Source organism: Argiope bruennichi, chromosome X2, assembly GCF_947563725.1.
Source record: "Argiope bruennichi chromosome X2, qqArgBrue1.1, whole genome shotgun sequence".
NCBI classification, from domain to species: Eukaryota; Metazoa; Arthropoda; class Arachnida; order Araneae; family Araneidae; genus Argiope; species Argiope bruennichi.
This window is the reverse complement of record NC_079163.1, coordinates 87,562,590-87,590,570: the sequence shown is the minus strand read 5'-3', so window position 1 is coordinate 87,590,570 and position 27,981 is coordinate 87,562,590. Positions and strand designations below refer to the sequence as shown.

The 27,981-nt window shown below is 26.7% G+C and overlaps 1 protein-coding gene across 2 annotated transcripts; it reads left to right on the top strand.

The window, feature by feature from the left end:
- The first annotated feature begins 210 nt into the window (after positions 1-210).
- LOC129960237 (putative hydroxypyruvate isomerase) lies at positions 211-27,981 on the top strand. Of its 2 annotated transcripts, XM_056073499.1 has the most exons (10): positions 220-333; positions 6,649-6,822; positions 7,126-7,347; positions 14,501-14,624; positions 18,527-18,629; positions 20,436-20,511; positions 20,595-20,644; positions 21,874-21,943; positions 26,161-26,295; positions 27,736-27,981. In XM_056073499.1, exons 3-10 carry the CDS (start codon positions 7,149-7,151, stop codon positions 27,780-27,782), a joined length of 804 nt encoding a protein of 267 aa, XP_055929474.1. In that variant the 5' UTR covers positions 220-333; positions 6,649-6,822; positions 7,126-7,148; the 3' UTR covers positions 27,783-27,981. The 2 variants fall into 2 exon arrangements, with proteins under 2 accessions (XP_055929475.1, XP_055929474.1); XM_056073500.1 differs by lacking the exon at positions 6,649-6,822 and having other exon boundaries at positions 211-333.

Below are 27,981 nucleotides of genomic sequence, written 5' to 3'. Positions count from 1 at the left end.
TATGCAATACTTCCCTTACAATGAAATCTACTACCAGTTGTCTGGAAAGGATCTAAAAACTCATATTTTTAGTTTGCGACCTTGCAACTTCTTTTGAATATGTGATATCAACTGATAAACTCTCAGAAAGATACTGAAAATGAGATTACCAATCAGATAATCTAACTATTGAATGCTAAGTTCATTTTTATTCAGTTGTTGGAAGACAGATTGAAGATCGAATAAGCAAATTCATTCTCAAATGCCGATAAAACTCCATAGTAGAAATTTAATTTTTTTATATTAGATTTTATGTTACGAATTTGAAAATGACTGCATAAAATTACGTGAAAAGTGAGTTTTGTATTTTCATAATATTAGATAAAATTAATCTATCAGAGAAGTATTAATGCGAAAGTAAATGCAGTAATCTTAAACGGATTTATTTCTTTCCTTTCGAAAACAAAACAGTAGTCTTTTAAAATCTATAAATGTTAGTCAATAATTTTTTTAATTCGTAAGAAAAAGCAATAATCTTAAACGGATTTCTTTCTTTCTTTTAGAAAACAAAACAGTAGTTTTTTAAAATCTATAAATGTTAGTCAATAAGTTTTTTTTTAAATATTTTATTTTACAAGTTAGAATAACGGAAACTTGATTACAAATATACAATATATCAAATTATCACCCTGAATTAAATTGGCAAGAAAAAATTATCCATATCGGAGATTAAAAAAATATAAATAATGTATAATAATATAGTGAAACTTTTAACACCTTCAAGGCACAACTCTTAAACGGCATTTTAATGAGATTGGTAACTGTCGAACCATGGATCAAACTACTATAATCTATTTATTTTTGCCATATCTACTTTTTCGTAATCATTTAAATACATTATAATACTTATGAAATCAGACAATGTTAATTAATTTAAAAATATTTTAAACTTTTGAAATTTCAATTTTTAAATAAACGGACGATTTGTAATGATAATTTAAGTACTTTTATTCCAATAAACAACCATAACAGATCCACAATAAATAGAAATTAAAATAACTTCCAACTAATCTCTTTTAATCTAACTAACAACTAATCTCTTTTAATGAGTTTACAAGAATGTGTTTAAATTTTAATTTTGTCTGCTAATATATAAAAAAAATCAAGCTTCCTTGGTTGTTTTGTTTCAAATTTATAACGAAATTATTTTCATTCAAAAAGCAGAAAATATCCACTTAATATCACCTTTATCCACGCTTCTTCGATCATATACGGGGTTTTTTTTTTTTGCTTATAATTTCTATGCTAGGAATTTTTATTATTAATGAAATTTATTCTCAGTTCGTCCCATTCAGTTTTGTTTACAGTAATTCTAAGCAATTTTTGTAGGTATTTCAAAACGTTAATAATCTTTTCTGATTGATAATAATGTTTAGTGAATAGGAATATAACCGTCTGAGCTTATACTAAGCCCGATTTCACTTGAGTCTAGTTTATGAAATATTACTCGTATGATTAGCTTACATTATGAAGATATATTTGTCTTTACTAATTGATCAAAAAAAGTATTTTCAAACATTCATGTCTGGCTTGTCTAAGTCAGAAATAATGCTTACATGCTGAACTTAAATAGTTAATTTGTTAATTAATCGAAATAATTGAATTTATATAAATATTAAAATGAGAGAAAAATATTCATTGTTATTTTTAAAAAAGTTTTATTTTAGTTCTGGGGAATAAAATATTTGTTTTTCTTTTTTTTTTTTAATTCGGATAGTTTATTCCACGATTTTGCTCCCCCTGGTATAAGTGGCCAGGCCCTGCTTGCCTCATTCTAGTTACGCCAATGGCCTCTGCGTCTGTGTAAAATAAAAACGATAAATCTATCCTCATAAATAAAGGAAACACAAATAAACGAACTTAAATTAGTATTGACAGGCGATAAAGCGCCAGATATAAAGTTCGGAGAGACATAAAAAATAATTTTTCTCAGAACGTGTTAGGATCAAATTTCTATTCACGGAATTCAGATAGAAGGCGGGAAAAAAATCTAAATGAAATTAAATAACATTTTATTTGAAAATAGATTTTTATTAGAGAAAATATACGTAATCAGATGTAGGATTATTGCAGAATTATATTAAATCCAGCTTCCAAATTATTTTTGTTAATCTAATTGAATTAGATTTATTTTAGCACCACTTTTAAATTAATTAAGTTAGGTGTATTATTTTGTTCTTCTTTCGTAATTATCTCTTTCCTTTTAATAGATAAGTGTTTTAGATCGAACGTTCATTGTTTTTGAAATATTTAAGTTCCTAATATTTAAAAACAGTTTTGGCCATTCGTATGCTTTGCATTTACAGTTTAGGATATATTGGCAGCATAATGAATTATTCAATACGGAAATAATGGAATAGACTATTTGATTGGACAAAATGCTAAGATCTCTAGCTTTTACTGTAAAGTCAAGAAAACTTGTCTTGGAATTTAATGTAGTTTAGGGCAGAGCAAATTTTGTGTTTCAGTGCCAGGAAGTTTTTTTTTTTTTTTTTTTTCCCAAAACTTTTTGAAATTTTTAATAAATAATGTTAAGGAAAATGTTTTTTTTTTAATTTTTCATACATTTGCATGGTTTTTAACCTCATTTTGTATGTAAAACATTTTTAATGCGTTTTAAAACGAAGAAAGTAATCTTTCTATTGATATTAAAGTTAGAGGGGTTGAGTATTTGGCGAATTGTTATTCTCTACGTAATATTACAAAATTACAAATACCATTGATAAGTACTACTGATAGGGACTGGACCAATCTGGCAGGATCTGGTGCAAAGGTGATTTGCGGGGTCTTGAAACAAGTATTTTATTTCATTTCGTTGTTTATTGCATCGCACAAATGAATGTAATGAAGACTTAAGGAATAAATGAAAGTTACAAAGTTAATACTTTTTTCACAAAAGTAGTCGTTGATAAAACAAAAGACAAAAGTGACATTATACAGTACAACTTGATATGCGAATTACTAGAATACATAATAATTGTATTATTTTCTTACAAGTTTTAGGTAATTTCATTAATTTAGGGGAGAGTTGTCTGATTCGAATCCGAGGTGGCGATTCGCCTTTGACTAATGCTGGATCTCAAATACTTTTTCCTTCTCGAGAAAGATCCTTTGGTAGATGCCGCAGTATTTGTTAAGGCCATTGTAATTATCAGAGCAGTAACAAAATTTAAATACATTTGAATCAAATTATTTTTAAACAAATATTGTGATCCTAGAAATCACAAATCGACGACAAACTTTGATTTAGTTTTGATTTTTTTTCTTATGGTGTAAAAGCCACGAAATTGACTATGCTGTGCAAAAATAAATCAATATAAAATGTATGGCCAATTTTGATTTCATTTCATAAATCAATACAATCGGTTTTATGCGAGAAATGTGCCTTAAGTCTCTGCAATATTTGAGAATATTGTCTTCAATTCAATGTCTTGAATATTTTCCGAATTATATTTTTAAAAAAAAACAATAAAAGTCACATATTTGTGATAAATTTTGAATTTTTCTTTTCAAAGAAATAATGGCACTTTCGATTATGACTAGAACTAAGTAGTCGGTGCTATCTATTTATCTACTTTTATCTTAGATTAGTGGACGTCAGGTACTGATAATATTCAAATGCATGCATATTCGGATTACAGTAGCAGAAAAAAAGAAGGCTTTTTTTTTTTTTTTTTTTTTGTTAAATAGTCAGTGATGTGAAGTTCTCAAAAATGCAATCCACTGTGAGCTCCCGCCGGCTCTGGACAAACAAATATAATGCAGTTATCAATACGAATTTAGTGACAACTTTGTCGATTCTTGATACAATCCATCGGCAAAATTCGATCTGTTCAATCTGGTTAACCTCGCAGACAAAACTCTGTGGATGTTTAGGAGATTATTTTTCTCAACACAGCCCTTACTGGTTCACTTTATTTATTTATTTTGTTATCTTATCATTTCTTTTTTTTTTTTTTTTTTGCCCTGAAGTACATTATATGCCGAACGATTTTTTTCAACAAGCTCAATTTAAATACCATAAACAAAAAGGAATAGATAATTGGACAATAAATTAAAGAGGGATTTAAGTAGTTTTTGCTCATGTATTTTCTGATTGTACTTAATTTTTTTTTTAAATTTTGCTTCAAGTTAAAAGTATTATTGCATTTTTTTTCAACTAATGCCTTTTAAATTTTTATGCTATTTTTACTTCAAATTAAAATGCGTTTCAAATTGTTTTAAGAACATGACAAAACGTTCAAGTCATTATTCGATAAGTAAGAGCAAAGAATTCAATTATTTACAATTTTGTGAACCTCTCTCTATATAAAATGCTTTTCTGGACGCAAAATGAGGGCGAATCTATTAATCATCATTTGGTAGCAGCTCACACATTCGGTATGTTCGTGCTACATGCTTGCTATGCCTTTTTTTTTTTTTTTTTTTTTTTTTTTTTTTAGTGATATGAAAAAATGAGTATAAATCGAGCAGTTTCGATTAGAAATCGAAATCGTCGTAAACGAGAAGTTAGGGCAAATAAAAGTATTGAAAAATCATTTACAAGAAGATCCACGTTAGTCGGGTGGAAAGGTCTCGGCTTCGGGACAGGAGGGCTTCAGGTTCGAGACCCGATTCCATCGAAGAACCGTCGTGTAAGCGGGTCTGGTGCACGCTAATCCGTCGGAGCCAAACGCCTTCCTGCTGGTGAGGTGTGGACGTTTGTAGAGGGGTTGCCACCTCAGGTGTCATCCTCGTCTTTTGACCGCGGCTCAAAATTACTAAGTCTGTTCCAAAATAGCCCTAGTGTTGCTTTAAAATGGGACGTTAATATAACTAAACTAAACTAATTAAACCAGTCGGATTGAAAAAATAAATAAGAGGTGTATATGCTTTAGTTTATTGAACGAAGTTTCAGAACCACAAGAGCATCGTCAATTAATTTCGCTTCGATTCGCGCGATATTTTTTAAGAAATTTAACTTTTAAGCGTCGTGCACTGGCACATGTTCTAATAAACTTCAGTAACATTTAAATTTAGGATTATTATTTTTATAGCATTCCTAATTAATTACCGTTTGTAAGTTTTGTATTGAATTTATTTTAAGATTCTACCATGATAATTTTTAAATTATAAAACAACATTTTAATATTATGTTGCTTTATGATTTAAAAACTATCCGATCATTAATTAAATAGTATTTAGATTGTCAAAAAAAGACAAACAAAAATTTAAAAAATTATTTTTAAGTTTTAGTTTAGAATTTTTTTTATGAGCGAAAGCAGAAACCAATTTTCTTGAAAATAATCAGAGATTAAATATTTCGTTATTTCATTTTATCAGACATTTATTACTTAAAACTGCTTACATAGAAATCGTAATTAAAATCAATAAAGAAATAGCTCGCTTTTACATTTGAAGAGAGGAAATGCGCCCGGCGATTTGCATTGCCTTAGTATTCCTAGTGCGTTTAATCCGACTCTCCTTACAATCATTGTATATTTTAAGTTAATTTAATTTTAACTACAAAAATTTTATCCAGTGTAATATTAGAAAAGATTAATTAGCAATAATGAATTTTATTTATCAAAAAAAGCACTGCAAAAATTAAATCTAGATAAATTTATTGTTTAGCCATTTTTCTACGTATTCAAATGTCTCCGACATCTTTCTCTCTTTTTAATCTACTTTGTTTTATTTTCCCCTTATTAAATTTTTTTATTATAAAGAGCATTATTTCTAAATGATAATTACTTTATGATTTCAGAAATAGAGCTGATATTTCAAGAACTATAATAAATGTCTGCTGCTCTGTATTCATTCACTTTTCTTTGTATTTAGAAAATGTATGAATTTATAGTAAGTAAATAAGTTAATGAACTAAATGTGCTCATTAAAAAAAAACTGCATTTGGGATATTTTAAAAGCTGCCGCAATATGAGATAATTCCACAAATTATAACTTAAAAATTTCAAAGTGCTTTAATCGAAATTTTATGAGCTTTAGTTGTTTCGACCTATTTCTCTCTTTCTGATCCACTTGGTTTTGTTTTGCTGTAATTAATTTTTTTTTTAATAAAAAGCATTATTTCCTGATGATAACTACTTTATGATTTCAGAAATAGAGTTGATATTTCAAGAACTATAATAATTTATATAATTAATATTTTCGAGACAACGATTTTATTACCTCTGATATCATAATTGTTAACAGAAATTTTGGAAGAATTTTCCATAGGTTAAAATTAAAAACAAACTTTTCATTTATAATAAAAACTGTCCTGTCGCGAAATTCTAGGGATACCATTTTTATTCAATTTTCTCTGAAGATTTGAATTCCATGATATTTTTTTGACGTTAATTCGAACATTTGGTACATTTATTAATAAAGAGCTATGATGCACTTTTAAAAATTTGCTATTCCTAATTCGGATGTTATGTACTGCATTGTAGTCAATTTGGGAATGGTATTTTTTTCATTAAAATCAGTTAAACCAGAAAATTAATTGTCATATACTAAATGTATTTAATAACTCCAAATTTTAGGACTTTTTAATGATTTATTTCAATAAATGTTAAAATAATTTAAGGATTTCCATAGCTTGTTTAACGTTAAAAAATTTTTTTCCAGCCAGAATTATGATCCGCATCACATTGGCGCGGAATAATAATCTTGGCGACTTACTATTCTTAGCGCTAAGTTTCTTGTGGCAACCCCCTCAGTTGTCAGTTGAACGTTCCGCCATTGTGTGACATATTGTAGTTAGAGCGGTAGTGTGCTGGTGAGAGGATCGTTAAATTTAAGGTAATTATCATATATAAGCAACTTTTGAAATAATTATTTGCTTGGTTGGCTTGCTATTGTAGTTTGACGAGTGAATTTCCTTAATTTTATTCTTTAAACATTAGACTTGTATCTTAACTCCATTGTTTCTATAAGAAGCTTTGAAATTTCTGGCAACATGAATGCATTTTACTTTTCGATGCCGGCCTGTTGAATGTTATAAAATGTTTATTTCAAAAAAGTTTTGTACCTGCTTCCCGATTCGAGTAAAAAATGTATTTTTGGTAAGTTTTTATAATTACTAATTATTTGTTTCGATTTCAGGTCTGCAGATTGAGTTTATCGAAATGCCATTTATTTATAAATTTGCTGCAAATCTGTCGACTTTGTTCGACGAAGATGATTTTTCTGAACGATTCAGGCGAGCCAAGCAACTTGGGTTTCAAGCAGTAGAAGCTCAAAACTTATATCATCTGAATCTTGACGATTTAAAAGCTGTGAAAAAGGAAACTGGCTTGGAAGTGGCTTTAATCAACTCTCCTAAAAGTATTATATTTTATTCATTGTTTAGGTTTTATAATATACATATACATTTCAAACACCAGGAAAGGATTACATTTTTTTATCATGTTAATTATTTTTACTTCAGTTAAAGTAGCTGTATTATTTTCTAAATATTCCTATATTTACTAGTAATTATTGAAATTAATTCTGTATCAAAAACATGTAGTTAATATCAAATTGTTTTTTAATTTTTATTTTGAATTTTAAATTTCAAACATATTAAATGGAATAAAAAATTAAAGAAACTTAAACTATACAATTTGAATTAAAATTAAAGTTGATACATGATGCAAAATAAAGTTGGTAAAAAGAAAGAAGGCAAATCATTTAAACATGTGGAAAATTTTAACTTTAGATACATTTGTTGAGGAAAACAAAAATATTGTTTTCACATATTAAGGTATAGCAAGTCTAGCTGACTTGCAGCTTTTGATGTCATTTCATTCCAGTTCTTCTGTTTTACAGAATTAGTTCAGATTTACTCTAAAGATGACAGGGTTTATAGTTTTTGCAATATGATTGTATGAATTTTGTGAATGCAATTTGATAGGGAACAAGTTTTGGTAATTCCAAATAATTGGAATACATACTTAAACTTTGCTAATATACTTAGGTGTTTATTTTTTAATAGAAAATCAGAAAAGAAACATATACATAATATGAAAACAGAAGGTTAATAAAACTTAAGTTGTGTAACTTCAGGAATTTTACCTCTGTTTTTTTTATTTTTTTATTTTCCCCATTACACGTACTTTCTGCAAAAAAAAAGTTTTTTTCATAATTTGAAAAATGATTTTAAAAAACTAAGATATATGGATTGTGGGAAAAAATTGAAAGTTCCCAAAGATTGCTGTATTTGGACAGCAATCTTTGGATAAAGATAAAAATATGGATAGAGATTTTGAAAAAATAGTATCAGATATATAAAAAAATGTACATATTCAATATTCCGTGTTAGTGAAGTATGCTTTTAAATTTTAAGAGGCAGTTTTTAGGTTTTCTGATCAGTTTACTTTAATACTAAATTTTTTAAAATTGTTTATCTGTTAAGAATGATTATTATTTAGTCTTAAATTTTAACTTTATTCAATGGGTGTATATGTTTTTTAATTTTGTATTGCAAAACAGAATTCTATCATTTGAAAGAACCAGGTCTACCACTTTACATGTCTCAGGTTCTTTCAGTGCAACTCTAATATTCTTTTGCGATGCATTAATAAAAATGTATCAAGTTACTTTAAGGTTATATCATTTTAAATCAGGTTTTACTATTGGTATTTCTTATTTTTTCAACAACATTTTGTCATTCATCAGATGATTTAAATTTAACATCTTTTTTTCAACATTTTATTCAAAGGATGTCTAAGTTTAGCATATTGTGGAATAAAGTGATTATAAACTTAACAAAATCTAAGAACCTAGTTTCTATGTTAGCATTATTTGGAGTAACTTTACCTAACTCAATTTCATTACCTAAAAAGTTAATTTTAATTTCAACAAAAATACATTTAGATAGTTTTAACTCAATGTTGTCTTTGATAAATATCAGAAATAGTATTAAGATGATTCTTATTCAGATGAAGACAATGATATCCTAGAAATAATTGCAAGCAAAATCAAATTTGTTTAATATTCTTCAATTGAATCTTTTAAGAATTGAATGAGTTACTTTAATACCATTTAAAGAGCTGGTCTACACCCAATAACAGGATTTTATACCCTGTGGTTTCCACAAAACTTGCTGGAAGTAGGTGGCAATTTATTTACAAAATGCATATAAGTTTTGGGAAAAAGCTTGATATTTTATCTGAGTGTAAGTGTTGATTTGAAATTATGTGGTTTTCAATGTTAATGATTATTTGTGTTTGAGATTAAAATTGGATTTTTATTAAAGTCAGAATTTTCAATTTGGTTCCTTGAATTTTAATAAATTTTGTTGTAACTGTTAACTATTCTATGAGGTTTTAGGGAGGATTTACAGACAGAAATTGATAAATAGATGTTGTATATTAACCCTTTGAATACCATTGATGTAGATAATTTCAGTTCTCTGCCTAAACTAAGTATTCTATGGGAAGTATTCAGCTATATCTAAATAGTTAGGCATGTTTTAAAAATTGTTTTGTCATATAAATCAAGTTGCTGGTATTTATCATTAAAATGTCAGCCAAGAATTTATATCCACGCTATTATTAGAGTTATAGAAAAACTAAATTAATGGACTAGATTACTAGGATTTCCTAAATTATTTTGATCTTCATCTATTTTAAAATCTTTATTTTTTAATGTTTCATAAACAAAAAGTATTTTTAACAAGACTGAAATTAAAATAAAGATTTCCAAAAGAATACAAATAATTTTAAATATATTAAAATTTAAGATATCAAAATGTAAACATTCATAATAAAGAGTTTGTTTTTTTCAATTAAATATGTTATATTTCAAAATTTAAAACATACAATGTAATCAGAAATTTTTTTTGAAAAAAGTACTATTTTAATGTTTCAAATGTGAAAACTTTATATCAATAGATTTCATAAACATAAATTTAAAAAATCAATGTGTCAGATAAAAGGAATTCAAATGTTTTTAAAAGATTACAATAGTATTGGACTTAACTTAGCAGCTGTATTTTTTTTCCCCCATTGCTCTTTTTATGCACACCACTAATTTTGAAGATATTAGAAATAATTTTTCATTTATTTCTCACTTTATCTTGATAAATTACCTGCAGTATATTTTTTGTTAGTTTTCTTCTCTTATTCTATTTTTTTTAAATACATGCTTGAATAATTTTAAATGTTTTAGGTTTTTTTTATTTGTAAAATGTATCACTTTTTAAAAACACTTGAATCTGAAATGCAACACATTTTAATAAAGTTTAAAGAAAATGACTTTTTACTTGTAAAATAAGCTCTTGTTGGAATAGAAAGGCACTCACTTTTCCTTGATATTGATGGATTTTATAAAATATCTGGAAGGAAGCAGAAAATGTTAGAAACAATTTTAAGTTTCATGAAGTTGCTGACGAATCAGCAAATTGAAGGAAGAAGGTCACTGGAGTTGAATTTCCTAGGGGTTTCCAAGCAGGTCATATTCTTGCTTCTTTTTGTAAAACATTCATTGGAAAAAAAATTGTTCAATTCTTTAACAATTTTTATTCTCATTGATTTAAGGATATAATCTAATTTTTATCTGTTAACAAGATTTCTTTTTTAAAGCCACTAAGAGCACAGTCTAGAAAACTAAATAAGAAGGCAAAAAGCAGGAAAAAGGGATTGATAGAAAGTATTTTGAATTTATGTAGTTTTAAAAAAAAATTTGCCAACTTCATTTTGGTCACTGTGAGAAAATTATAGCCTTAAACTTCAGAAAGCTTCAATTCACACTTTCTGCTTACCAAAAAGAAAATAGTACATGTAACTAAATTCCTACAATCAATATGATGGGAGAATCAGCTAGTGAACACGGCAAGTAAAGGCAGATATTAAGAATAAATTTTTTTTATTATTTGTTAAGAATAATTATTTTGATTTGCCTTCTCATATCATTCTTTTCAAACCCAAAAGAACTTCAATTACATAATAGCATATTTCGAATGAATATTTTTAATGATAATAACATATTCAAAATTAGCTTTATAATGTAGAATGAAAATTTACTTTATAATGTAGAATTGAAAAGTATAAAAATTGTCTAAGTATAATGTATAATAGAATGGCTCAGATACACTTCATGATTTTAATTTACATCTTCTAATTTTTAAGCCTTAAGTTTTTTTTTGGAAAAATCTCAATATCTTTAAGTAAATTAATACAAGCATGAACTTTACATCATTTAATATTTTACTTGAAGGGGGTAATTTGTGCTGAAAAGGAAACTTATTTAATTTAAAATGCAATTTCTGTCATCTCCTAAAGTAGTATTTCAAAAAAACTTAGTCTTTGAGTGTACAATAATTGTAATGAAATTCTTATGCAAGTATAAAACTTGTGAATAATATAAAAAAATGACTATTGTATGTATAACAAATTTGGCTGGTAAGATATATTAGTAAATGGTAGTATCTAATTCAAGTTTTTCTGTGAAAGATATGATTCATTTATGATAATTGTATAACGAGCTTGTGGTGCAGAGGAAATGCTTTAGGATTTGGCCAAAATTGAATTTTTAATAATTATATATGTATAATGTAAAACACATAGTTTGGAAGCAGAGCCATGGCCAAAGAGAGAGAAGACTTTGAATTTTTAAAACTCTGCTTTATTTTATCCCGAGTGGCATAATTTATGTATAAGCAAACAGGGATGAGGTACGTCAATCTGCAGCATGTCATAAGAGCGAAAGAGAAAAAAGAGCGCACAAAATATTTATCCTAATGATTATATACTGTGAGATTCTGATAGGAATTTCTTTACACATGTCAGTTTAGATAAGGGAATTATAGGGATCTTTTAAAAGAATTTGTTTAGATCGACAAATTTTTATCCCTTTACTTGGAGCATGAGAACCGCTGATTTAAGCATTTTTACATAGCTTCTGTAGCATTAATTAAAATAAAAAAAGGTGCAATTGGATCAAGAAATAAGCGAACATTTTAAAATAAAGTTAATATGGGTTAAATTGAGATAAAAATTAGGATTATATATTAGTATCTGTATTATATATATATATATATATATATATATATAAATCTGAAACTATTATATTCATATTTTCATTTCAAACCCTGATTTTGTAAACAAATGTTTATTAAATTTTTAAGATGTCCAACTAATAGTATACGATTCCTCCCTTTCAAATATTGTCCCTTATACATTTTAATGTAAAAAAAAAGCAAATGTTTTTGTTTTTTTTACATAGCCTACTTTATGCACTGAAAATAGTCTTTTTTCTTTTCTTATTCTTCTTGAAACCTAGGTGACTATAGATGCTCAATGTTGGAATTGAGATTTTGTTACATAAGTGTTTCTCCATGTTTTGGGGATGTGGAGAAGGAGAGACTTACTACTTTCTTTCCCAAAAAATCTCTCAGTGATCAAGGATAATACCAGACCCTAAATCAAATTATTTTGCATTATTTTTTGTCCAGGTTGTAACATTTTTCGTGGCCCAAAGAATTTCACTTATTAGAAGCTGAATGATTTCATTATTACAGACTAATAAAATGAAGCTGCAAAAAAAGGGAACAGTGGTCTGCACAGAATATCCCTTTATTGTCTCCTGACTGTCTGACCTAAGGAAATTCTTTTTTAATGAAGGGTTCCTTCTCCTCTTCCACTGCCTTGTTCAGCAATATATTTAGACATTTTGCAATCCGAGGCAATGCACATTAGGAGACTCCTAATTTACTTACTGGTCAATTTAACTACATCTTTCAACACATTAATTACTTAATCAACATTTTAATTATTTTGGTTATTTTTTTTTCTTTTAATACCTTTGTGGAATATTTTTATATTTTTTAATGTAAATATATCATGGAAAAGTAATACATTCAAGTTTTTTTTTTATTAGCCATAAATATTAGTTAATGATTTCCTTTATTTGAAAAAATGCTATTTAATATTATAAAGAAATGTTTAATTCAAATATATAAAAATTTATTTTACAGGAACCAGTCAACTGGAATATAACATAATCAATAAATGAATAATTAATATTCAATATATTATAAAGAAATAATTGCTTATTCTTTAATTAAGGATTTTAATAATTCGTTGTGAACCCACACTCTAGTTATATATTTTATAACACAAAAAATGTATTTTTTACGATTTTTTTAAAAACTAGGTTAATAACTTATTTAATTGCCGTTTGCAGTCCCCTTTTCAATCCAGTTACCCTAAGCTGTTGATTAGTTGGAAACTTGATATTTACTTGTTTGCTTGAGAAGCATCCCAAACACCAAGCTATAGAAAAGATAATCCAGTTAGTTTCCCCTCAAAGAGGTACAAATAATCATGGTTGAAAATGAAAAATTCTTTAACTTTCCTAATTGTAAAATAATGAAAACAATTGCAGTTTGGTTTTCTGATATGTAAAAATTGGAAATATTCATTTCATAATACTTTCCTACATTGATGCCCAGGGTATCAGTACTTTTCCCCCCTTCTCCTCTTAATATTCCAGTGATAAATGTAGTTGCATTTAAGTGTAGACTAATTTTGGGGTTTCTAGAAAAACTTAATTGTTAGTAAAAAGCATTGTTTTAGTTTGAAAATGAATTAAAATTTTCAACATATCTCTTTTGTTTGTGTGTACATGCTTTCATCTCAAATGTAATATCATGAAAAAGTTAGGAAATTATATTTTTGCTTTCTGTAATCTATTTGAATTTTTCTTTAATGTGGAATGCCTGGTAGAAGAATTTGAAAAGCTTTTGCAAAAGAGCCTCTATAACAGCATTTAATGGAAGAAATAGTACATTTTTCTTTGAAGTATATTTTAGAAAATATCATTTTTATTTTGCCTGCTTTAATTACTTATAGCAGGGGGAAATAGTTCAGAAAATGGGGGTGGGGAATAGTACTTTACTATTTAGGAGCTAAATAGTGTATGAAACTCTAGAAGTTTACTTCGTTTCGATAAAAACGTAAAAAATTAAATCTTATTTGAATATGAGAAATATATGATAATTGTTTGTCTAAAGCTGAATATGAAAAAAAAAAAAGTAATCTGAAATTTTTTTCTTTCTGTATGTTTAGATGCAGATCACTGTATAAAGTTGTCACCTTGTGGAAAATACTTTCAAGTGTAAAAAACATTACTGTTTCATCATTTTATATTACAGATATTAGGAATTTTTCAAAAACTAGGTGTAGGTAATTGAAACCAACTGCAGCACTGATGACTTTTATCATATGTATTTGTTTGCAAAACTTCACTCATGGATTAATTCAGATTCTTTTGAATAAATATGATTAAAATGTGTATTTTCCCTTTTTTTATTCCGTCAGTAGGAAATATTTGAAATGTAAATTTCAATTTGTATATCAATTCAATATTCTATTAAATGGGAGCTATTTTTTATCTTCATAATATCCATAATGTTTTTTACTAACAACAATAAAGGAAAAATTATAGACTTGATTGCATTGTTTAGTTGTTCTGAGTAATTTTTTTATGGTTATAGGTGGTACTGTTGATTACTTTGAAGGCCAAGGCTTTGGGCTTGCCTGTATTCCTGGACAAGAGGTTGAATTCAACAAGTCTTTACTGAAAGCCATTAAATATGCACATTCACTGGAGTGTAAGAGGTAGGAAATTATTCATTCTATATTATCTAATTCTTGCAAAAACATTTTTCTGCCAATGTAATAATTTATATTTTTCTTCATTTAATAGTGATTTAAAAATGACTTTTTTTCTCCCCGCCTGAAATAGATAAATTTGTAGGTTGGATTTATGTTTTGAATTCTGATGTTCGTATCACTTTATTAACAGGGCTATTTTCCTATGGGTTTATTAGTATATATCATTTTGTTATTTTGGGAACTGTAAATAGAATTTTTTCCACACTCTTTTTGTTATTGTTTTCCTAGTCAGTAGATTGTGACCATAAATTTATATGTTAAGTATTAATTTATTATTCAACTCTTAATTTTTTAAAATGTGAAAAATCATGATTAATCCATTAACATCAAAACACCAAAATATATTTCTGTGGTTATGTCAGAAGTAAGTATCAACAAGTGCTGATTAGTGCTAAAATCTCATTTTCTCATTTATTAAAATATAATTTTTTTTTTAAAGATTTAGTCATCTCTTTTCTTAAAGTTTGCTTTTATACATGACTGGAAATGAAAATGTGAATTTAAAATTTTGGATGTCTCAGTACTTATTTTATGGTTATCAAAAGCAGAAATTCAATTAGTTGTGATTTTTTAAAATAAACTCATTGTAGGAATTTATTATGATTGTCAATAGCAATATGCTGATTATTTCCTATCTAACTTTTTAAACTTATTAATGTTAATGTGTTTAAAAAATTTCATAAATATCCATTTATTTCATTTTTCATTAATTTTTTCTGCCTTGTTGGATTGATTTTGAAAGAATGAATATACAAAATGTATTTAATGCTCTTTTAAATAATTTACTGCTTTTATAATCTGATTAACATAACCAAATTTTGTGAATATCTGCTTTTATTTATATATAAAAGCTATTTCCCTTGTACTGAATATTATTATTACTATTTTATTTTAGATGCATTTATCATTAGTTGCTCAAAAATTATTTTACTCCAACAATAAACATTTGATTGTCAGTTATTCCTAGATTTATAATGTACCATCACTTCGACTTGCATTATTCTCTATCAATGATTGCTTCCCATGCTGAGAAGCTGGTGAGTTTTGCCTCCATCAAGATGCAGGCAGAGAGAAGGGATGTAAAAATGACCTTTGGAAAACTTCATTAATTAGATTGATATGATCTTTTGTGTAAATAAAAAAGAATTCAAGAATAAACCTTGTGTGGCTTATTAAAATTGTGGATAAATCAAAAATATTTTGAAAAATATGTACAATTTGTAATTTATTTACTACAATGATATATTAAGTTTATTGTGTACAAGAATTTTCATCAATATAATTTATTTAAGTTTTTTTTTTCAAGAATATATCATTTTTACTAAATTTATTTACAAAATTATAAAATTTGCTTAATATTTTATTTAAACTACTTGAAAGTAGTATCCTTGTGTGTGTGGGGGGGGGGGAGATCATATAACATCAAACAACTTTATTAACTAATCAACATCTGAAAGATATTTTACAAAATTTCTTAGTGCAATGTTTTTATATTTTGAAGATTTTTACCTAATTAGTCAGAATGTTTAAATGAATATTGTGGATTGTTTCTTAGTATTTAGTTTGCTTCGTAAGTAAGGTGATGTGCAATGAATTTCTATAGTTCTGATCTATGCATTTCTTCCTGATCTATGCATTTCTTCGAACTCTCCAGGTAGGCTAGGTGAAATATTTTTCTACTTCAATCATGGAAAAAATGTATTTAAGAATGCATATCACCATGATGATTTGGTCACAAGGGAAGTGACTATAAATTGATCAAGAAAATTGACTCATTCCCATTTTAATGATTTTCCCATTTTATGAAAGGCAAACAATGGTTTGAAACTTTCACGATGGTTTTATTTGCTTTGGATAGTATTCAAATTCATTTCTGTAAAACTAGCTTAAAAATGCAGGAAAGTATAAAGGTTTTTATTTTAAAAAATTCCAAAATTTTCCAAGAGTTTGCTTATAAATGCAAAATTTTCAATCGGTACCTTTTATATACCTTTATGCTTTGGTTATCTGCAAATATGCTAATTAGGTGGCACTGCATATCTCTTTGAAATGATGGTCTCTACACTTTGAGAAATGCTATCTACAAGTTTTTATTATTATTATTATTTTTTTTTCTGATCTGGATCAATATCTGGGTTCTGACCAATCGAATTAAATTCTTCATTACCTGTGGATTCAATCAAAATCACACTGCCCTACAACAATGAGAGTGCTTTTCTATTTTCTTAAACAAGAATGACATGCAATTCCTGTGGAAATATTCCAGAGAGTTTGTGAACAGCCTTCTTTATAATGCTTGTCTAGGGATTGCTGCAAGAAAAAATGACTCAATGTCATATGAATAATTGATGAATTTGTAGAATTAGCAAAGTATAAATATGATCAGATACTTTTATTATATTGTTAAAATTTTAATATTTGTAGAAATAATAGTCAATAATGTAATAAATTTTTAAGATGCCTAATTTACTGCAATTTATGAATGTTGCCTAATTTATAAGTATGAAGTGTATTTAGTGCTTTTTTTTATAGAATTCAATAATAATTATTCAAGTTTAAAGAATATCACTTCACTATGGCTTCTCTTGGAGAGAAATTGAAAATAAGCTCTTTGCAATGTCGACATGCTTCTGAATATTAAAGGTAAAAGGAATGGAATTTTTATATAAGGTGCCCCATATATGTGACTTTGAATTTAAAAAGAGAAAATCTGAAACTTAAAGACAATTCATCCAACCCTTTTTGGAGAATATTTTGCACATGGTACAGTTAAAAATTATTTATTAATATACTTATATTTTCTTTAATATTTATAAAATTTGCTTTAGATTTTAATATAATGCTTAAATAATACTTTGATATACTCTGTAAGTGTTGTTTAATTTCATAGAAATCTTGTGATAAAGTTTGGGCTTTTTGATGAAAAACCTCTTATCTTTCTGAATTTTCTTGCTGGTTTTACAGAAATGTATGAATAAATTTGTTGAAAGTTTCAAATCCTTTTCTGCTTTCCTGAAAGCCTTGTGAGCCAAAATCCTTTTCGTCGTCAAATTTCGGTCGTATCCCTAAATGAACTTGTAATCCAATCTTCACCATGAAATGGGGTTTAAATTTTTTTTTTTTTTTTTTGCGGTTGAAGCTTGGAGACAATTTTTCCAGCCCTTTGGAAGAATTCTGTTAATCTGAAAATGTATATGCAAAGTTCAATATTAAAGCAAAATAAGTTCAGTTAGTCAATTTCCATGTAAAGTATGATAACTATTAGAATGGAACAATTAAAATTAATCTCCACTGTGATGGATGTGTGATTTGTTAACAAGTACTTGATAGTAATTTAATTTTTTATAACTATGCAAAATTTTATGTTATTAGTTGTATTTATTTTAGGCTTTTTAATGTTTTCACCCTTTCTTAGCAGCTTTGAGTATCAAGCCAATTCAAGCATTGATTCATGCAAAATAAATTTTGATGGTACTTTCTAATTTCTAGAAAAGTCTGTGTTTTATGAGAGCAATTAATATTTTAAAGCAATACTGATTCTTGGCAGTAATAATCCAATAATATATTTTAAAGATGTATGTATTGTCATCGTTGAAATGTTTCTACTGTGCTATCAGTAATGCACCAATAAAATAATATTGTAATTACTCAATATTAAAAACATTGTCAATGGAACCAATTTAAATTAAATTAACACTGACATATTTATTAATTTGAATTGATTTGTTATAAGGTGTTTATAATACTCTAAACATATTCAGGCACAGTTTTATCATCTAAAATTAGATTTACTGGTTCTGCTTGTAGTGAAATTCAGAGTTTTCAATGCCACATTTATTGTTTAGGATTCATATACTTGCTGGTCTCAAACAAGATGGCATTTGTGAGGAAGATTTATTTCGCACTTATAAGCAAAATATGGAAGCTGCAGCTGACTGTTTAGAAGAGGTTTGAAACTTATTTTTTAATTGATTTTGTAACTAGTTTTAGTTTTTTTCACATTTGTTTGGTTAGGAAAGATTTGAAATATTTTTAATTAACTTTATAGTTAGTCTGTTGCTTATTAATATAAATTCATGTTATATTGACAAAATACATATCAGGAATCATTCTTATTGAAAAATTACATTTTAAGGACATTACCTTTTCCATGCTTTGCTCAAGACTTCATTTGTTCATTAACATTATTCGAATGTTGAAAAATGAATTAGGGTTAAATTTCATATTCAAGCTTTCATTCATATTTATTATATTTTAATCAACTATCTTCTGCTATGCAAAAGATGGTAAGATCTCATCTTAGTGATTGATAGATAACAGAAACAAAATTGTGTTCCAGAGTTTCTATTGGTGTGTGGTCTTGGTACATGTTAAAATCTGCTGATCGTAGATGTGTGGCATACACTATTTTAGAGTGACATGCAAATTTAGAGAATAATTTTTCATTCTGTTCTTATCATTTGACTTCTTTGACTAAACTGTTCCTCTAAAACCATTTCATATGCCATGTTTTTTGGTTCTGGAGAGAATTTTTTTAATAATTTTAATGCAAAACTTTAGAAACTGCAGCTCGATATAATGGAAAGTAGAGTTGTTAACTGAACTATCTTTGTAATATATTTTTTGTTGTTGTTGAAAATCCATTAAATTCTTACAGCACTTAATATACATTGAATTAATGTGTTCTAGTTTTTGCATTAACAGTCTCTCTTGAGCTTAACATTTTATTTTTCTTGAATATGTGTTTCTTAAACATATATTATTTGATATTTCTGATTCTTCAGTATTCCCTTTTTGAGATTTTACGTTCTTAAAATTGCTTTGAAAATGCTACTTGCTTTCCACCTTTATTACTTTCAAAAGAAATAACTCTTCTATTAAGAGTTTATTTTTGTTTTTAAAATTTCTAGGAAAATCGAATTTTTTTTAATAAATATGAAAAATATTTAGGAAAACATGTTTTAACATAAAATAAATGGTTTCTTCTGTCAAAAACAGTTCTTGCCTTTTGAAATACTTCAACAAATTAAGGTACCTTTGAGGGGTTTATTAAAAAAAAAATCATAGGTGGATTTTTGTTTTTAAAAATGCTTGAAAATTAAATATTACTTTATTCTACATCAAGTTTGAATGATTAAATATTGCAGTAAATAATCGTTTTCATTTATATATAAAAAATAAAATAACCACATTTGGAAAAATGTGGGCCACGATGGTTTTCAGAACATCAAAAATGCTTAATGAATAACATACTGCTAGAAGTTAGGATATCAAATAAGTAGCTTATTTGAATGACATTCTTATTAACATGACAAAATTTTCTTGGTAATTTTACTTTTCTTTAGAAATATAACCTACTTATAAATGTTATATAAAAAGTTTCAACATGTCTTTAAAATAAATATCTGGAAAAGTGACTTTTTGTGCAAGTCTTCAATTTGTGTAATTTGAAAAATTTCCTTTATACCCAGATGCATATAAGGAACACATTGTGTTAATATGGTAAATGTGAAAAATTTTGTTAACTCTTTTTTTTTTTTTTTTTTTGCTCATTATTCTGCAGAAAATATTGAGGGGAAACTTGATGAACTTGTTCATATTTCTTTCGTAATTTTAAGTCTTGCATGGAATTAAAGCTTTTTGAAGAAGAAATCTTACAACAATCTCTAACATCTTCACAGGTTTCTCAAAAATTTAGGTTTTCTTCTACTTTTTTCATGCTAAAATTTCTGATCTAAAAATATTATCTTTCAGCATAATATTGTGGGTTTAATCGAGCCTATATGCCCTCAAGTGAAAGAATTATACTTTTTGGACAATTTTGATAAAGGTAACTTGTCTTTTCATTAAGCAAACATATGTTTTATCTTGTTAACAACTGGTAACGAAATTATTTTTTTTTTTTATTTCCAGCCATGAATGCTATTTCTGAAATTGGTAGCAGCCATTTGCAGTTATTATTGGTATGTACCATTTAGATTTTTTATATGGGACTTTTTAAAATATTTTCTTGTTGGTTAGTTGTTTTAAAGTGTTATAAAAAATATTTAATACGAAATTGTTAAATATTTAAATTTTGTATGTGGATATCTCTGAATATTTTTTAGATGTATTTTAAAAGAAAATAGTGATATGAATAAAAGGCGTGAGAGATAGAAAATACCAGTGATTTGTAATCAAAATTATATATCATTTTTAACAGTTAGATAAGCACTTTGAATAAAGGAAAGTATATTTTATGTTGTTTAAATCAATAAGTCTATTTCTCTAAAAATTATGAGATCTCATGTTTTTTATGCAATCTACTAGTCTTATCATTTATCTATATTTTGTAAAATATTTTTCGATGCTGTAACATTAAAAGAAAACAAAAAACTCAATTTTTTTGTTATTTAAGCTGATCAAATGTTGAAACCGCTATTTTAGAAAATTTTTACAGAAAAATTTGAAGCCTCAAGAGTTAAGGAATTGTATGCAAATTGAAATTATGTTTTGTTGTTATTCAGATTAGATTTTTCAAATACTTTACATGAGGAGATATTACTGTTTTGAAAATATTTTTAATATATAATTAATTTCAACCAATCTTCTATTTTATTTTCTAAGGGATAAAAATCCTTAATGTATGCACCATTCTTTTAAAAATACCTAAATTTCCCATTCCTAAATCTAAACGTGTCAAAGAAATCCTTATCAAAATCTTGTTAAAAAATCATTGAAGGGAAAATTTAGGTCTCTTATGCTTTTGTGTCGCGATGTAGACTGACGTATCGCATCGCTTCTTCCTTGCACATAATGATTTCTGTGATGAAATAAATCGAAGTTAAAAATTCAGAAGTGTCTTTTTGACTATGCAACTACTAATATTTATATTTCATAAAAAAAAAATCTATCTGTCAGTCTCTAATTATTTATGTACAAATCAATGCTTCAAAGATTTAATAAAATTATTATTGTAACTCATAACTCATATAGTACTTTAGGAAGAAGTCAATTTTAACATTTAATAACTTTGTTAATAATATCTAATTTCACCCTATTTGATTTTTTATGAGTTATAGCTCTATTATTATATTTAAACTTAAAATCTACCATGTACAATCACTGTAGGTCCCCTATGATTTTAGCTACACAAACTGAAAAAAATTATCCACCTTTGATGTTTTAACTTTCTATATTACTGATTTCTTAGGATGTGTATCATCTGCAGATGTTGGAGGGTGATGTCGAAAAGGGGATCAAAAAGTATCTGAAATATGCTGGTAAGAAAAAAAAATTAAATGACTAATTAAACGCTATTTTACTTCTTAATGAATGTGGTTTCATTTGCTGCTGAGTGCAAATTGTATTAATCAAAGATCTGAATATATAATTTTTAAGAACAGAAAAAAAGTTCATTTGATTTCAGTTTCATTTTAATTATTGCCAAAAGTATGTGGAATTGTTCTGCAGAAATGTATTTAGATAACAGACTGTCAATTTTTATTAATTTATTTTCATTATGACTATTATTGTTTCTACCTTATATGAATAAAAATGTTGAATAATGTACTGTCATTTAGGAAAATTGGGCACTAATTTTGCTGAGTTTTTCTTCGCTTTCAAATGATAGTATGAGTTGGAAAACAGGACTGTAATGCATAATCATGTCCTGGGCAGATCATTAAATGATGATTTTTCCAAATAAATTTATTAATTACCCAGTATTAGTTACAGGGATGCTCATAATTACACTGCTTTATTCCCAAATATGGAAGTAATTTATAATACCTGTTTTGGCTTCTGAATGCAATAATGAACCTGATTTGAAGAGAACATATTGGAAATGTTGAGAAACTACTGTTCGATTTTATTTTATTCTCAAGTTCCCAAACTCCTTCTTACTATTTTTCAATAAAAATATATTCACTTTTATGTAATATCACCTATAAACAATAATAACTATTTGATAATGTCAATTTGGAGTTATAATAATCTTTGTTCCCCAATTTTGTTTGGAAAAATCAAGAAATGAGCATTTGAAAAAAAAAAACCGGAAATGGCTGTATTATAGGATATGATGAAATTATTTAAGACTTAGAAACACACGTTAAAATTAATAAGGATGTAAAATACAGGTTCTTATTATAAAAGCCTGGTCTTAACTAACCCATAATGAAAATTGTCAGGAGTAATTGAAAATACTATCCTGATTCTTAGGAAAAAGTTGATAAATGAAAATTGAATCTTACACATAGTCATTATTTCATATATGCCCAAGAAATTTGAAACTTATCAGCTTAACTTGCAAATAACCATTGTAAAGACCGAATAATGAGATTTGGGACAGTTTGTGCTTTCACATTTTCTAATACAATTGCAACTGAATTAAACAGTTTTGTAAATAACTGAAAAAAGCCGGAAAATATTCGTTTTTCTCTAGAGTGCGTGGTAAAATATTTACTTCCCAAATATTCCTATTTAAGAAGGTACTTAAAAAATTTATCTTAATATTTCATTAATATTACACTGATATTTTTGATGTATAGGCTGCAATGACTTATTGGCAGTTAAACCATCAAAATTTGAGGATTGCAGTTTTGGGAAATTACTCTGCTTAAGATTCAATGTGTATATAAGCATAATTCCTATTAAAAAGGAATGAAAGTGATATTATTTCATATAAGAACTAGTTTGAAAATGAAAAGTTGTGATGCTACATCAGAAATCAAGATCAAAGTTGCAAATTATGAGGTCTGTACTTCACTAGTATCCTCTTCTACCTATTACCTCTTTTCTGTGGTATCTTATTTCTTTTAATAGCAACATCTGTGTTTCATATTCTTCAAATAAAATTAACATATTTTATAATAATTGACCTTGTGTGATTTTTTAATTTCTTATATAACCAGTAAATTCCAATTGAAAAAAAAATACCATAATGATTAATGGTGAGTAAAACTTGTGTATTTTAATCATAAATGTTGAATTAATTCCTGTTGTAAAATATTATATCTCTGTTCAAATCATTCTATATAACATTCTGGAAGTAAATTAAATTATAATATATATTATGTTCCTTAGGGTTTAAATTTATATATCAATGAATTGTGTTCTGCAACTCTATTAAAGTTACTATTTCCAAAATAGAAAACGTAGGGGGAATTATATTATACATGATAATCAAAATGTTTCAACAGGCAATTCAAGACTATGAAATAAGAAGAAAGTCGGAAGAATTTAGAATCTTTAAAAATGCATATTTTTGAAAAATTGAGATTTCACAACTAAACACTATTATTTCATATATAAGTTAATTTATTTTTCGCTTTCTAACTCCTTTTCAAAATTTTAAAGAAATTTAAAAAAAAAAGGATGATTATAAATTTTTATTAAAATAGAAAAATAATAAATATTTTGTATGTTTTAAGGATTTTCCCTTACTTTTTTTCCTGCCAAATGGCTTTAAAGTTTTATAGATACTTCACATGTTTAAATAGTGAAATCATTAGGTATTGTTCGAATAATTTGTTTTTGCATGATGTGCCTTCTAACCTGGTCATTATGTAATTTTTAAAAACAGTTTTGCAAAACTTTCAAAATTTTTAAACTAAGAAATTATTTTTTAAATTTTATTTTCAGTTTCCATAAATATTTGTCAAAAGTATGTCATAAGAGAAGAATAATTACCCTGATTACTTTAACCTTGATATCGTTTTAATATTGAAAAGAGTTTATTATTCAATAAAAAATATTAGTTCACACCTTTTGCATGGTAATGATTTATTAAATGTGAATAATTAACTCTTGAAAGTTCACAGATTATACAAAACAAATTAAACTGTCTTTCATTTAATTTAGTCCCCTGTTGTTATTTTTTAGAATTTTTCTCTGAACATAGAATGAATATATGCATTTTGTTTATTCAATTAAAAATGGAAATTTGTTCTTTAAATTTCATCGTAAAGTGTAACTTGTTCTGTTAAGAAAAGTAAGCAAAAATGGTTGGGAAAGTGTGCAACTAAGTTTCTTTAATAGGAGCATTCAGGGTTTTACCTTATAACGGACTGTCTACTCTGTCATCTTGTGTAGTACATTCAAACTGACTGTTTCCAAAGGTTACCCTAATTTAAGAAACTTTCTTCTTTTCTTAAATTAGAGTTTTATAAGTTATCTTTCAATCAGATGAATACTCAAAATAAGTCACATAAAGTAATAATAATAAGTCACATAAGTCACAAAATACTCACATAAAGTCTGGAGTGGAGAAAGGCAGGTAACAGCTTACACTGAATCTTTTGGTGCATAAGATCATCCAAAGAGAACAAGATTGTTTTCTTCTATTTTTCATTATTTTAAACTACAGAAGTCTGTTCTCATGGCAAAAGTGGGAGAAGAAAGCTATAACAGGACATTGTATTCAAATTCTCTTGCTTTTGCAATTTTTGTGTATATTTAAAAAAATATTTAATCATGTTTCTTTTCATTTTTTAAAATTAAATCTTGTTTGCAGAAAAATTACCCGAACATATATAATTTCTTTTTCCCAGACTAACCATTTTTTGTCGACCAGTTTATTCGCCCAGATTGACTTTTTAGCCTGTTAAATAATAAATATGGAATGCATTAAAAAAAATTATTTCACCTTGTTATTTGATACGACTGAAAAACATGAATTCGTTTGTATCAAGTACTGCTAATTTAAAAGTATACATAATACGAAATAAAAGTGGAAGTAAAAATCTTACTTTGGAGTTAATGATTAATAAAAAAAGCGATAGAATATTTTAATGGATGAGTTTGAATCCCAGCATAGCATTTTATAAACACAGATAGTGTATAAAATTGAATAAAAAATATCATTAAAATTAAAAGATAAAATTGACGGAATTGATATAAAGATATTCTTTTGAGTTTTAAGATTAATACAAAAACCATTTTTAAAAAAAGATACTTGTTTTAGAAGATATAAACATCAGTTCCATAGGCATACGCAAGTCATTTGAGATTACCATCGTATAATGGCTAAACCAATTTTTGTGCTCGATTAAACTTTCTATCTGAAGCTTTCTTCATGTATTTTTTATAGCTTCTTCTCTCTGACTCATTGTACTTCATGGTATGTCTAGGACATTTCTGATAATTTTTTGCAGCTCCATTAATTAGTTAAGCGAAACGTTGGATTCAAGATTGGAGAGTTGTAAAATCATTCGATGAAGCAGCTTTAAATTCGTAGATACTTTGTTTAGCATTGATTATTGCCATTCAGCAACAAGTAATAAGCGCGATTTCTGTGCCACATACGTTAGTGTTATATAGGTAGAGAGAGAGAGAGCGAGATAAAACTAATAATGTGCTTTTAATTTTTGTGAGTACTATCGTGAATAACTATATTCTGCTTAATGAAATATTCGATTTATTGAAGACTGGTAAAAGCGTTTCATTTTCATCAAAATTGCCAATGAAAATATGTTTCTTAATTAATTATTTTTATTTGCAGGGCATGTACAAATTTCCCAAGCTCCTGGACGAGAGGAGCCATTTTACCCTGGAAAGATAGATTACGAAAAGATACTAGAAATGCTTGCTGATATGCAATATGATGGTCATATCGGATTGGAATACAACCCAAGTGGTAAGGAAGAAACAAAATTATTTATCAGTTCAAATTTATTTAGAAGCTATTTGTGTATTACAAAATTCTGCCAATGAGCTCTTGACTGAAATTTTTTTAATTAAAATTTTAACTTTAAATAATATTTTTATAAATGGATATTCAATCATGAATTATTGATGCATTGAAGAATTTAAAATCAGTCAAGTGCCTTATCATCTAAAGTCTGTTTCTATATACCTTTTCCAATGTGAATTTTGAATTTTTAAATTTAAATGGTTTCATATTACCTTTACTTTTGAGTAATTATGATATTTCTTCCCTAAAATTTGACAAATCATGGCTTTATTTTAACATATTTTTCTAATATTCAAAATATTAGTTATTTTTAAAAAAATTAATGGCAATCAAGTAGTGTTCTAATGTGAAACATAATTTGTTGATGCTTGGCTGAAAACAAGAAACTTTTGAAATTTACTTCAATTTATTTTACATGGAGTCATAATAGAGGCGATGATAAAATGACATCTGTTATGTTACAACACCAGAGCGAAATTCGTCCCTTCAATGATTTTACTAAGAGAATCTGATCGGGATTTCTGTGACACATGTAGACTTACAAAAAGAAATTTTGCATATCTTTGAAAGGTATGTGTTAGTGATAGGGATATTTATCCCTTCGCTTGGAATGTGAGAAAATGCAAAAGTCGTTGGTTTTCTGGAGCCCTTGTTAGAAATAATAAATTAAAAAGTGAGAATTGGATAAGGAAATAAGAGAACATTTTAGAATGAAGTTAACATGGGCTAATTTAAAATAAAAATTAGGAAATTGATTTAAATTAAATTTAAAAATATCATTTCATTTATATATTTTTACAGTCAGTGTTATAAAATTTTTACTATTTATTTGGGGATATAATTCTGAATTAAAACCGTGCAAACATTTCATAAGATAAATATGATAAATTTATTATTGTTGAGTTGATTTTCATTTATTAATTTAATGAATCTTAAGTTGCAAAATTCTTTTGAATAGATTTTATATCCTTAAATGGTCGGCTAAGACGATTTCTTGTATATAATATATTATGCCGCATTCCATGAATGAGATTCATATTATTATTGAAAATCTTAAAATCATATTACTGTTAAATTTTTTACAATCTTATTTAACAAGACCTTTGTTAAGTGTTGATCATGTTATAAAACGGATTACATGTTGGAATGAAGCAAACAGTTCTTAAATAAACGGGGGGAAAAAACAAGTTTTTCTTTTTAAACTAATGCTCCATGATTTTGGATGCTTTTCTAATGAAACCAAAGATATTTTGCTCAATTGCTATATCTAAAAGCATTTTCTTCTATTCAGTATTAATGGCTCACAAGTATTTTAAAAAAAGATTATTATAATGAACAAATTAACCTTTTTTTATATATAAAATAATACTCTTTTCTTCCCAGATCCTGAAAATGGTTTCAAATGGCTGGAAAGTTATCGAGCTGTCTAAAGTTTTCAGAATTTTAATTGAAGAATATTGTGGAAGAAAAATATTTTGCAATTCTCTCTTTTTTTTTATTGAAATTTTTATCTTAATATACATGAAAACTGAAATTTTTGGAAGCATTTTCTATACTTTTTCATGTACACAAGTCATTTTCTTTTGTCAGTTCCTCTTAAATAAACATTTGATCAGTTTATGATTTTAA